Source organism: Nicotiana sylvestris, chromosome 7 (assembly GCF_000393655.2).
Source record: "Nicotiana sylvestris chromosome 7, ASM39365v2, whole genome shotgun sequence".
Lineage (NCBI taxonomy): Eukaryota > Viridiplantae > Streptophyta > Magnoliopsida > Solanales > Solanaceae > Nicotiana > Nicotiana sylvestris.
The window spans coordinates 2,156,230-2,168,559 of NC_091063.1; the positions used below are offsets into that span (position 1 = coordinate 2,156,230).

Here is a 12,330-nt window from a genome sequence, read left to right on the forward strand (position 1 = left end):
AAGGTGCGTTAGGTCACCTAGAGCAATTAACTCATGTAACCAGTTTGCATTATCAGAGATCAGGGTAAGGGCTCGAAATAACCTTGAGGGGAAGGTGTTAGGCACCCCTTGCGGTCCACAACGGTGGGTCCCCACCGAACTTAGTTATGTGAATTAGTCATTTAACAAGTAAGCGATCTAAGCACACATTTACAAATAAAGGTAGTTTATGCAGTCTAAATTAAACACACATACATAATCAAGAAAGTTTAGATGGTCTAAGCATATGTAAATTAAGGAAGTTTAAACAGTCCAAGCATACATATATAAACTGAGGAAGTTTAGGCAGCCTAAGCACACATATGTGAGTTGGGGAAGGGAAGTCCTAAGTTGATTAGCCTATAGGATCACATTTGTACAATACCCGGTAAGCCTTCCTCAACTAGAAGGGTTACACGTGGCATTAGCGCACATGTCATCATATCCTTTTACTACCCATTACCATCCCCTTAGTGATTATATAAGCTAGTTTAATTAACAAACTCTAAGTGTGCTTTACCCGTCCCTTCCTTGTGGTCCCGGAGGTGTTTAGGACCTCTACACTTAGGCAGTTCTAAACACTCCTAAGGTATTTAAAAGGTAAAATCTAAGCGACAACAAAGAACATATAGGACTGTCAAATAGGGAAGCAATTAGGGGCTCATGTTTTACCTACACAAATAAACAAATACGTAGCACGTCTCAAACAACTGATTTTAAAGAAATTCAGAAAGTCCTAGAACATGATATCTAGATGAACATCACAAACACAGAATATGCAGCATTTGTTTAAAAGCGAAGTGGTTGAACCCTAGTCAGCTTGCCTATTGATTTTATAGCATGTTAAACCTGGACAATTTCACACATAAACAGAACCTGATTTCACAGTTATAAGACCATTAATTACCTATGGCTTACCTAGGCGTGGGTCTGTATAGAATCATAATTATGGGAATTGGTTAGGACAACTTGAAGTCATTCAATCTTATAGGCATATTGAATTAGGTGATTAATATTACATAACTGATTTCACGCATGTGTACACTAGAACATAATATCTATGTTGGTTCATTTTTAAACCTTTTATTGACAGTTATCTATTCAAACGATGTAGACATGATTTAGAGCCAATGCAAACAAAGTCCTAAATTAGGATTTCTAATGCACAGAGAGATGAGATCATTTTTATTAAGCATGATTACAGCAGTAGTTTATTGACATGATTCCCAGGTGATAATAACTTATGCAGAGTCAGAAAGAAGTGATGAACTTATAACATGTTTCTAATATGCAAAATATAAACGTGAGTGTCCTAAGGCAGGTTTTCTAATTCAAATAATATAGACTTATGACATGTGTTGATGCAAGTAACATAGCATATGGGCCTAAAATATGATTTCTATCATAATATAAACTCAAATCAGGATTTCTATCGCAAATATATATATATAAACTAAGAGCATGATTTCTACTATCTATTGACCTAAAACATGATATCTACCCAGTTTCCCACAAACATATATATATATAAACTAAGAGCATGATTTCTACTATCTATTGACCTAAAACATGATATCTACCCAGTTTCCCACAAACATCATATAGGAACCCTCCCTTTTGACTAATCACCCAACATCTGTTTACAAATAATATTATTACAGACCAGGATCAAATGAATTACATAAGTAAATGAAGCTATACTATAGGGAGCCTGAATCAAGCCTAAAATAAACCTGGGAATGCCAGGCCTTCAATACAGTCTCAGAAGCCAAAGATCTCAGGCCAATAATGTATGTCTTGGTGTGTCAGAGTTCCCTAAGGACCTCAAGGATCCCGGGTAGTGCTCACACCAAGACCTTTCATAAAATAGGGATTGGTTATGTGCAGTATGGAAGAGCCAACCCTGGTATGCCAGAGTTCAGAGAGATCTCAAGGATCCTTAAGCAGTACACACACCAGAGGGGCAGAATTTAATAGTCTAAGAGTAGGGTGAGAGTGCTTGACATAGTGCTGAAAGACTTAGTAAAAATAGTTTAGAAATGAAAAGATTCAGAAACAGTTCTTAAAGATACTAGGAGTGACCAGTTTTGAGAAGAATGCTATGAGTAGGAGCAGCAGTTTTGAAATCATTCTTTGGGGAAAGCATACTCCGCAAACAACCCAATTGATCATAGAGTACCCAGATTCACTCAACAAGCAGACTTACAAACAGGGGTGAAGGGGATTGGGAATATATAGGGTTGAAACCACATAAATAGGGAAACATTTGATACAACAAATGTACAGAACAACTAGGAGTCTACTGAACAAGTTGGTCATGGTAATAGACAATTAAGACATAGAGAAAGAATGTAGCAAAATCATGTTGAAGACAAAAATGTTTTGAACAGAATTGGACACAATCAGGACCAATTGAATGCAATGTAAAAATAAGTAACTAACATAGTCACACCAATTAAAGGGAGGGGGTAAGGGAACTAAGTAAACATGCTGGACAAATATCAAATAACTAAATGAAGTCAGATATGATGATTACACATAAGGCAGAATTTAAACATGCTTAATAATAGCAAACAGAGAAACAAATTGAATAACTAGTACAAGAACAAGCATAGGTGTATAGACATGGAACACATTGAGTTGAGTTTCAAAATCTAACCAGAGACATACCAGTTAAAGAAGAAAATGCAGAATGTGAAAAACATATGCAATTCCACTATCTAGTCTTTGCTTTCAGCCGGCTAGACCCACAGTTAGTACAAATAGCAAAGAAAGAAGAGAGAGTTTGAATGTATGTGTGTGTATTCTAAACTACTGTTCATCCCTAGGAGAACTAGAATGAGAGTATATATAGCACTTAGTAAGGTAAGAACAAGTAAGGTAAGGATATGTCAGTTCATAAAACAAGGGTAATCGAATAAATCAACCAGTTAATTGGGGATTTAACCAATCAAATCATACAGAAAAATCCGAGAAAGACCCTTTAGAATAGGGAGAGTCAATCAATGGTACAAATTAGGGCTCAAATAAGGTAAGAGAATCAATTATACCATATAAAACTTCTGAATCAGAATAATAGTTTAATTAAGGAAAATAGTACTAATTAAAGTCACGAATAAGGCAAACATGCAAATCACAAAGAAGTACTGATTTGAACGAGAAAATATGATTCAAATCCCTAATAAAATCATCCAAGATAATTAATTGACAGAAATAAACACATAACGGAAGAAAAATTGAAAAAACTAGTGCCATAAACAGAAGTACTTAGGGTTTAAGCATATACACAAAAATCGGCCCAATCAGCAAAGGAATAATCAGGTTTAACACTTGAAAATTAAGAAAAAATCATTAGAAGAGAACTTAGGATGAACCCTAGTTCTGGGAAGTCACTGAAATTGAATAATGATAAGGAAAATAGGAAGTTTTTCCGAAGAAAATACCAAATAATGTTCAGAACGTTTCAAATCTACAAAGATCTAAACAGACCCAATTAGTCATGAGATTAGGGTTTTGAAAATAACATAGGTGAAAGAGACTTGGTCCAAAGTCATAGATTCGTACTGAAAATAGGAAGAAAACAACACTCACAAAATGATAATGGCCATAGGTAGACCTTTGAACGGTATTTGAACCAAATCTGAGTTGGATTTTTTAAGATCCCTTCATTCAACAATAGGGTCAAAGAACCAGGAGAGGTAAGAAGCCGGTAGGTGCCTCAAACCACTATGGAATCTCATGGAATAGGTAGGAATCGAAGGGATTTGGGGTAGATTTTAGGTGACGACACTAGGGTTTGGGCGAGTCTCTGAGAGAAGAGGGAGACAAGGGATTCAAGGGCGTCGGGCGTGACAAATAAGCCGGGTTAGGGGGGTTTGGTTGAATTAAAAATGGAAGATCAATCCTGGACCGTTGATCTTCTAAGATCGACGGCCAGGATTGATTCTTTGGATGGGTCGAGTTAAGGACTAGGTTATGGGTATAGTTTAAATTGGGCTGGGTTTAATTGAATTGAATTAGGGGTCTGATTTTAAAGGAGTCATTTGATAAATACCCATTTAATTGATAAAAATAATTTGAAAAAATATTTAATAAATTATAAAAAATAAATTTCATGCCTAAATACTTTTCAAAACAATTATTTAATATTTTAAAAATATAATAGATAAATTTCTAGTAAAATAATGCAGTAAGGTATGCATGAGCTATAATTGTAAAGTTGTTGCAATTGTAACCAAAAAGTATAAATCTGGCCCTTTGTGAAATAATTTGAACTTAATATGACTATAAATAGCAATATTAAGTCATGAAGTGCTATAAAGTCATTTGTAATACAATTTTGTAATTATTTATACAAATAAAATACTAGGATAAATTAATTAAAAAAATATAGAAATTATGAAAAAATTTCAATTGATGATAATGCATAGTTTTGAAGATATATATGCATTTAAAAAGCATTATAGGGAAAAATTGGGTACCAACAACTGTCCCTCTTTACTAGGGAAGGATGAAAGAATTTTCGGGTAAAGAATTGATGGCCAATTTTGACCGAACGGGCATTTTTGGAAAATATAGGCCGAACCCTGGTCTTTGAGTTGCTTACATATCCCTGGTTTTACAGGAATCAGGCCATTTGTAGTTCTGGATCCACCGGTGAATGAAGCCGATGGAGTTGTTATAGGAATGGTAGCCAATTTTAACAAAGTTTCTTTTGTGTGGGGGGGGGGGGGTAATGTCTGATAGAGTTATGATTATGGGTCTGGAGTGTATCAGATGTATTATAGGGCAGATAGCTGGATATCACGAGGTAGGATGGGTAACTGATGAGAATTGGTTATGAATGGCGAAGTGAAAATGGTATGAGCGGAAACCGAAGCGAAGGCTGCTCCTGCATGGAGAACGGTTACCTCCTGTAATACCTGCAAAACATTAAAAAAAATGCATGTGAATATATAGATGATGCAAATTCCCTTTGGACCATGAAAGATTATCTTCGGACGGTTGAGGATAACGTTCTTAGACCATGATGTCCTGGGCCATGATTTGTTCAATGAGGGATTCGTAGGATATGAAATGATGTTCTCGGGCCATGAAAATGGTGCCTCCGAACCATGACTCCTTCGAATAATGATATGCAAATTTGAGATATCCTCAGGCCATGGCATGGTGTCTTCTAACTATGAGGATGATGCCTTTAGACAATGATATCTTTGGACAAGTTGGCGATATTTCAGCCCATGAGATGTAATAATATGATGCTAAAATCAATAAGATAAGGCTTAGTCTTGTGAGGTTGAGGGCAGGGCTTAGCCCGGAAGAGGAACAAATAGATAGTGTCGGAATAGAGCAACATTTATGCAAGGAGGGACAATGTTTAGTCCCATGAGAAGGCAATGCTTAGACTTATGCGAATATGGAGGCAGGGCTTGGTCTCATGCAGATGGAGATAGATATTGGTCTCGTGTAGAGAGAAGGCAGTGCTTAGTCTTATACAAAATGGAGGCAGGGCTTAGCCTCGTGCAAAATCAGAGACATAGCTTAGTCTCATGTAAGATGCGGGACAAGGCTTAGTCCTATGCAAATGGAAGGCAGATCTTAGCCTTATGCAGATATGGAGGCAGGGCTTAGCCTCATGCAGGTGGATACAGAGCTTAGTCTCATGCAAGATTTAGGACAGGGCTTAGTCCCATACGAATGGAAGGCAGTGCTTAGCCTTATGCAAAATAGAGGCAGGGCTTAACCTCATGCAAGATGCAGGACAAGGCTTAGTCCCATGCAAATGGAAGGTAGTGCTTAGCCTTATGCAAAATAGAGGCAGGGCTTAGCCTCATGCGAGATTCGGGATAGGGCTTAGTCCCATGTAAATGGAAGGCAAAGCTTAGCCTTATGCAAAATGGAGGCAGGGCTTAGCCTCATGCAAGATTCGGGACAGGGCTTAGTCCCATGCAAATGGAAGGTAGAGCTTAGCCTTATGCAAAATAGAGGCAGGGCTTAGCCTCATGCCAAATTCGGGACATGGATTAGTCCCATGCAAATGGAAGGCGGAGCTTAGCTTATGCAAAATGGAGGCATGGCTTAGCCTTATGCAAATGGGGGCAGGGCTTAGCCTCATGCGAGAATCGGGACAGGGCTTAGTCCTATGCAAATGGAAGGCAGAGCTTAGCCTTATGAAAAATAGAGGCAGGGCTTAGCCCCGTGCAGATGGAGATAGAGCTTAGTCTCATGCAAGATACGGGACAGGGTTTAGTCCCATGCAAAGAACATGTAGCAAATAAGAGTAGAATATTTCTTAGCTGGAGATCTGTTCGGTGTCTAGCGGCCCGATTGCTATAGATTTTGCTGTGTGTATATATTTACGAATGCTACTGTTACGTCAGATGTACCTGCACTCAAAGAAAAATTGTAAGTTTTATAAAGGAGGTTGCTTCGTGTCTTGGCTGGCCTTGCTCCTCCGTTTCGAATGCCTTGTTTGAGTTTTCCTGGGTAACACCTGGCTGTTATAGAAATAGAGTTTTCGAAAATATGCAATTATTGATGAAAGTAGAGTTATTTTAGAAAACATAGTGAAATATCAAGTAGTTTTAGACAAACTAGTGACTGTAACACATTTCAGAGACATTGCAGCTTTCTCATGTTAGAATTTTGAGGGTCCTCCTAAAAATTCTGCCCTAGTTTGTAGATGATCCTTCGGCTGTTTGCGAGTGACAAAACTTGTTGAACCTTCTTCGGAATTTTGAGAATACTTCTCAAAATTCTGCCCCAGTTTCTTAACCAATTTCTAACTTTCTGGCATGCAATGGCGTTGGCTGGACTTGCTCTGGAATTTTGAGGGTCCTCCTCAAAATTCTGCCCCAGTTTCTGGTTCTGGGGGGAAATGGAAATTTTATTATGATATGACCGAACCCACAGGGCTGCGTACGTATCCTCTCTTAAACGGAAATCAAGTCAAGCGTAGTTCAATTACATATGATAAAGAAATGTAAATAGTCTAAGCATAGTATCTCTTGATTGCGTCTGAATTGATTGGTTTTGGCCACACTTCTCCATCCATTTCTGCAAGTATAAGTGCTTCTCCTGTTAGCACCCTGTGAACCATGTAGGGACCTTACAGTTGGGAGAGAATTTCCCTTTGGCTTCCTCTTGATGTGGGAAGATCTTCTTCAGTACCAACTGTCCTGGTGCAAACTGCCTTGGTTTGACCCTTTTGTTAAAAGCTATGGACATTCTGTTCTGATAAAGCTAGACGTGACATACTGCGTTCATTATTTTTCCATCTATAAGGGCCAATTGATCATAGCGGCTCCTTATCCATTCTGCATTGCTGAGTTCGGCTTTCTGTATGATTCTTAAAGAAGGAACCTCTACCTCAGCTGGGATGACAGCTTCGGTACCATAAACCAACATGTAGGAAGTTGCCCCGATTAATGTGTGAACTGTAGTGCGGTATCCCAACAAAAGGGCAGCTTTTCGTGCCATTGTTTAGGGTTTTTTACTATCTTCCTTAGTATCTTCTTGATGTTTTTGTTTGCGGCTTCTACGACTCCATTTTTCTGAGGTCTATAGGCTGTGGAATTCTTGTGCTTGATTTTGAAAGTTTCACATATGGCTTTCATCAGATCACTGTTGAGATTGGCGGCATTATCAGTAATAATGGACTCGGGAACTCCGAATCGGCAGACAATACGATCCTTGACAAAGTCTGTGATGACTTTCTTGGTTAAAGCTTTGTAGGACGCAGCCTCTACCCATTTTGTGAAGTAGTCAATGGCTACTAGAATAAACCTGTGCCCATTTGAAGCAGTGGGCTCGATCAAACCGATGACATCCATTCCCTAGGCGGCGAATGACCAAGGTAAGCTTGTGGCATTGAGCTCATTTGGTGGCACTTTTATCATAGCGGCATGTACTTGACATTGGTAGCATTTTCGGACATACTAGACGCAATCTGTCTCCATGGTCATCCAAAAATAACCGGCCCTAAGTATCTTCTTGGCCAAGACAAAACCATTCATATGCGGGCTGCAAATCCCAGCATGTATCTCCTCAAGTAGCTTAGAAGCCTCTTTTGTGTCGACATATCTTAGCAATCCCAAATCTGGAGTTCTTCTATACAAGTTTCCTCCGATATGGAAGAAATGATTGGATAGCCTCCGGAGTGTGCGTTTCTGAGTATGGTTCGCATGCTTCAGATATTCTCCTTTTGCCAAATATTCTTTGATATCGTGAAACCAAGGCTTCCTATCTGTTTCTTCTTCAACATGGGCACAATACGCCGGCTGACTATGGATTTTTACTGGGATGGGATCGATAAAGTTCTTGTCGGAATGCTGTATCATGGATGACAGGGTGGCCAATGCATCGACAAACTCATTCTGAATTCTGGGCACATGCCGAAACTCTATTTTCGTGAACCTCTTTCTCAATTCATGTACATGGTGTAAATACGACAATATCTTGGAATTCTTGGTGGCCCATTCTCCTTGTACCTGGTGCACAAGAAGATCTGAATCATCGATTACCAGTAGCTCCTGAATATTTATGTCGATTGTCATGTTGAGCCTTAGTATGTAGGCTTCATATTTTGCCATATTGTTGGTGCTGGGAAATCTGAGTTTGGCAGATACCGGATAATATTGACATATTTCTGATACCAGAACTGCTCCAATGCCCACTCCTTTGAAGTTCGCAGCTTCATCAAAGAACATCCTCCAACCGTCGTAAGCTTCAGTAATGTCTTCTTCTACGAATGATACTTCTTTATCGGAAAAATACATTTTCAGGGGTTCGTATTCTCCTTCCACGGGATTCTCAGCAAAATGATCTGCCAGTTCATGTCCCTTGACTGCTTTCTAAGTCACATAAATAATGTCGAATTCGCTCAATAGGATTTGCCACTTAGCCAGCTTGCCAGTGGGCATGGGTTTATGAAAGATATATTTCAAGGGATCTATCCTTGATATGAGGTATATTATGTAGGCACAGAAGTAATGCCTCAATTTCTGAGCTGTCTAGGTCAAAGCGCAGCAAGTGCATTCCAACAAAGAATATCGTGCTTCATAAGGTGTGAACTTCTTACTCAAGTAGTATATGGCTTGCTCCTTTCGCCCTGTCTCATCATACTGCCTAAGAACGTAGCCGAAGGCTCCATCTAGCACTGCAAGGTAGAGTAGCAAAGGTCTCCAAGGTTCTGGTGGGACCAAGACTGGCGGTGTGGACAAGTATTCCTTGATTTTGTCGAAAGCCTTCTGACAATTTTCGGTCCAACTTGTTTCAGCATCTTTCTTCAGCATTTTGAAGATGGGTTCACATATAACTATAAACTATGCTATGACGCGACTGATATAGTTGAGACGTCCCAGGAAGCTCATCACATCCTTCTTGCTCTTTGGTGGCGGTAACTCTTGAATAGCCTTAACTTTGGATGGGTCCAACTCAATTACCCGACGACTGACAATGAATCCCAATAACTTTCCTGCGGGAACCCCGAATGCACATTTATTGGGGTTCAGTTTTAAGTTGTACCTTCTTAACCTGTCAAAGAACCTTCTCAAGTCCGCTATGTGATCTGCGACCCTCTTGAATTTGATAATGACGTCGTCAACATACACCTCTATTTCTTTGTGTATCATATCATGGAAGATGGTTGTCATGGATCTCATGTAAGTATCCCCAGCATTCTTTAGACCAAATGGCATCATCTTGTAGTATTACACCCCCCATGGTGTAATAAAAGCTATTTTTTCTGTGTCTTCTTCATCCATCCAAATTTGGTGATAAGCCGCGAAGTAATCTACGAAGAATTGGAGCTCATGCTTGGCGAAATTGTCGATTAGGATGTGTATGATTGGCAGTGGGAAGTCGTCCTTGGGACTTGCTCTATTTAAGTATCTATAGTCAACACATACCCTGACTTTCCCATCTTTCTTCAGAACTGGCACAATGCTGGCTAACCAGGTTTGGTCCAGGTTGGGTACTCGACCACCCTGAGAACTTTGGCTTTGATCTGCTTAGTAACTTCCTCCTTGATTTTCAAGCTCATATCTGGTTTGAACTTTCTGAGTTTCTGCTTCACTGGCGGACACATTGGATTGGTAGGGAACTTTTAAGCCACTATGGATGTGCTCAAACCGGTCATGTCATCATATGACCATGCAAGATATCCTCATACTCCTTCAAGAAATGAATGCACTCCTCCTTCTCTATCAGTGATAAGTGAATGCTTATGCGAGTCTCCTTGACGGTTTCGGCGTCTCCCAAATTTACTACTTCAGTTTCGTCCAGATTGGACTTAGGTTTATTCTCAAAGTTCTCAATCTCTCTGACAATCTCCTCAAGTGTTTCATCTTCTTCTCCTCAAAGTTCTTCATCCAAGATCTTTGTCGGGTTCATACCCAAACCATGCTAGTATGCTTTCTATTTTGTTACTCCACTGTTTGTCTTTCTCAATGGCATTGACATGTTCGATGTGATGATAAGTTTCCCCTCCTAGCCTTCTTCTATTCCCGATAACCAGGATGGTTTGACTGGTGTAAATGGGGTTACTCCCATCCCCGTGAATGATCACCTCCTAATGGTTCCATTCGAACTTCACAGCCTAGTTTAGTGTGGAAGCCACAACCCCAACGTGTATCCAAGGTCGGCCCAACACAAGATTGTATGAAGCTAATATGTCATGCACTTGGAATTCAACGTCGAACCAAGTTGGCCCCATATGCAGACAAAGATTAATCTCCCCGATCGTGGCCCTTTGAGACCCATCAAAGGCTTTCACGTTCATGTTTCCTGCCCGTATTTCATGGAAACCTTCGCCCAATCTTTTCAGAGTATCCAACGGAAAAATGTTAAGGCTTGAACCTCCATCGATCACAACTCTGGCAATGAATTTCTCTTCAAATTGTACCGTGATATGCAATGCTCAGTTATGATTCAACCCTTCAGGCGATAGTTCATCCTCGTGGAAGATTATCTTATGACTTTCCAGCACCCGCCCTACCATGTTGGCCATCTCTCCGTAGGTGATATTGTTGGGTACGTAAACTTCACTTAACACCTTCATCAAAGCATTCTTGTGCGCCTCTAAATTTTGCAACAGTGATAGGATGGATATCTGAGCTGGAGTTTTGTTCAAATAATCAATGACGAAGTATTCCCTTGCCTGTACTTTCCTCCAAAGGTCATCTGGTCCTATTTCAATTACAGGCTGCTTGGTAGTAGCATCCTTACTTGGTCCTCCCAAGTGTTCAGGTGTATAGATTCTTCCGGTCCTAGTCATTCCTTGTGCAGCATCGGATTCTTCCATCTTTTCCTTTCCTTTTTGCCTAGCTTCGACAACGTAATCCCAGGGTATTGCTTTTGAATCGAAATGAGGTATGGTTGATATCGTTACTGTGAAAGGTGCGGCCACTTCTACTTCAAATGGAACAGGGGTGGCCGCAGGTGGAGCTACCTCTACCTCAAATGGAATCGATGCAGCTACATCAATCTCGACTGGTGACTGAGTCTGTACTACAATAGGAGAAAGTGTGACTGCGGGTTTGAAGTCATCGCCTTCTCAAATACCGATTGACCCCTCAGGACCCCATTCTTCATCTATCTCTATCACATGTATTCCACCACCCTTATGATCTGGGAGAGGATTATTGTGGACATTAGGTGCAACTTCTTTTGCCTGTATGACCTTGTTGTCAATCAGTGTCTGGATTTTATCTTTCAGTGTTCGACACTCGTCAATGGTGTGCCCCTTCATACCGGAATGGTATGCACAGGTTTTGTTTGGGTTGACCCATTGGGATAGGTTCTCTACTGCCACAACAGGAATATGAGTGACATAACCAGTACAACTAGTTGATGGGTTCAGCAATAGCGGTGTATTGTCTGGGTGGTTTGCGGTCAAAATTGGGCCATGGTCTTGGGGTAATTTTGGCGAGTTGGAGGTGACTGAAAATGAGATGGTTGGGATTTATAGGTGTGATAGACAGTGGCTGGTTGGGAATATTTATGAGATGAGGATTGATATGTAGATAAAGGCGCTTGGTATGTGGGTGGAGGTGTTTGGTATGTAAGTGGAGATGTTTGGTATGTGAGTGGAAATTTTGGGCCCTAAGCCACCATTATTGCCTCGACGTCTTTATTTTTCGATATGCCGCCTGATTGTAATGCTTTGTTTGTGGCCTGTAGTGCCTCAAAGTTTGTTACCATCCCGCTTTTGATGCCTCTTTGATCCTTTCACCAAGTTTGATGATATTTAAGAATTTATGGGTTTCAATAACCATCAACTTTTTATAGTATTGCGGATCATGTGCTCTGACG

General features: G+C 40.1%; 1 protein-coding gene across 1 annotated transcript; it reads right to left on the reverse strand.

Moving 5' to 3' along the window:
• Positions 1-2,568: 2,568 nt before the first annotated feature.
• Positions 2,569-10,105, reverse strand: LOC138872525 (uncharacterized). The gene is made up of 3 exons (XM_070150692.1): positions 10,004-10,105; positions 7,994-8,870; positions 2,569-2,672 (listed from the first exon to the last, which is right to left on the reverse strand). Exons 1-3 carry the CDS (start codon positions 10,103-10,105, stop codon positions 2,569-2,571), a joined length of 1,083 nt encoding a protein of 360 aa, XP_070006793.1.
• Between the last annotated feature and the right edge of the window lie 2,225 nt (positions 10,106-12,330).

What these genes read in the sequence shown, in the direction of transcription:
- LOC138872525 (XM_070150692.1), bottom strand. Translation starts at nt 10,105, where the DNA reads ATGTGTCCGCCAGTGAAGCAGAAACTCAGAAAGTTCAAACCAGATATG. An exon ending in TCAAAGCCAAAGTTCTCAGG is followed by an intron (nt 8,871 to 10,003) that starts GTGGTCGAGTAC and finishes TATGTGACTTAG; the next exon opens with AAAGCAGTCAAGGGACATGA. An exon ending in CAAGAAGATACTTAGGGCCG is followed by an intron (nt 2,673 to 7,993) that starts GTTATTTTTGGA and finishes GTCTCTGGTTAG; the next exon opens with ATTTTGAAACTCAACTCAAT.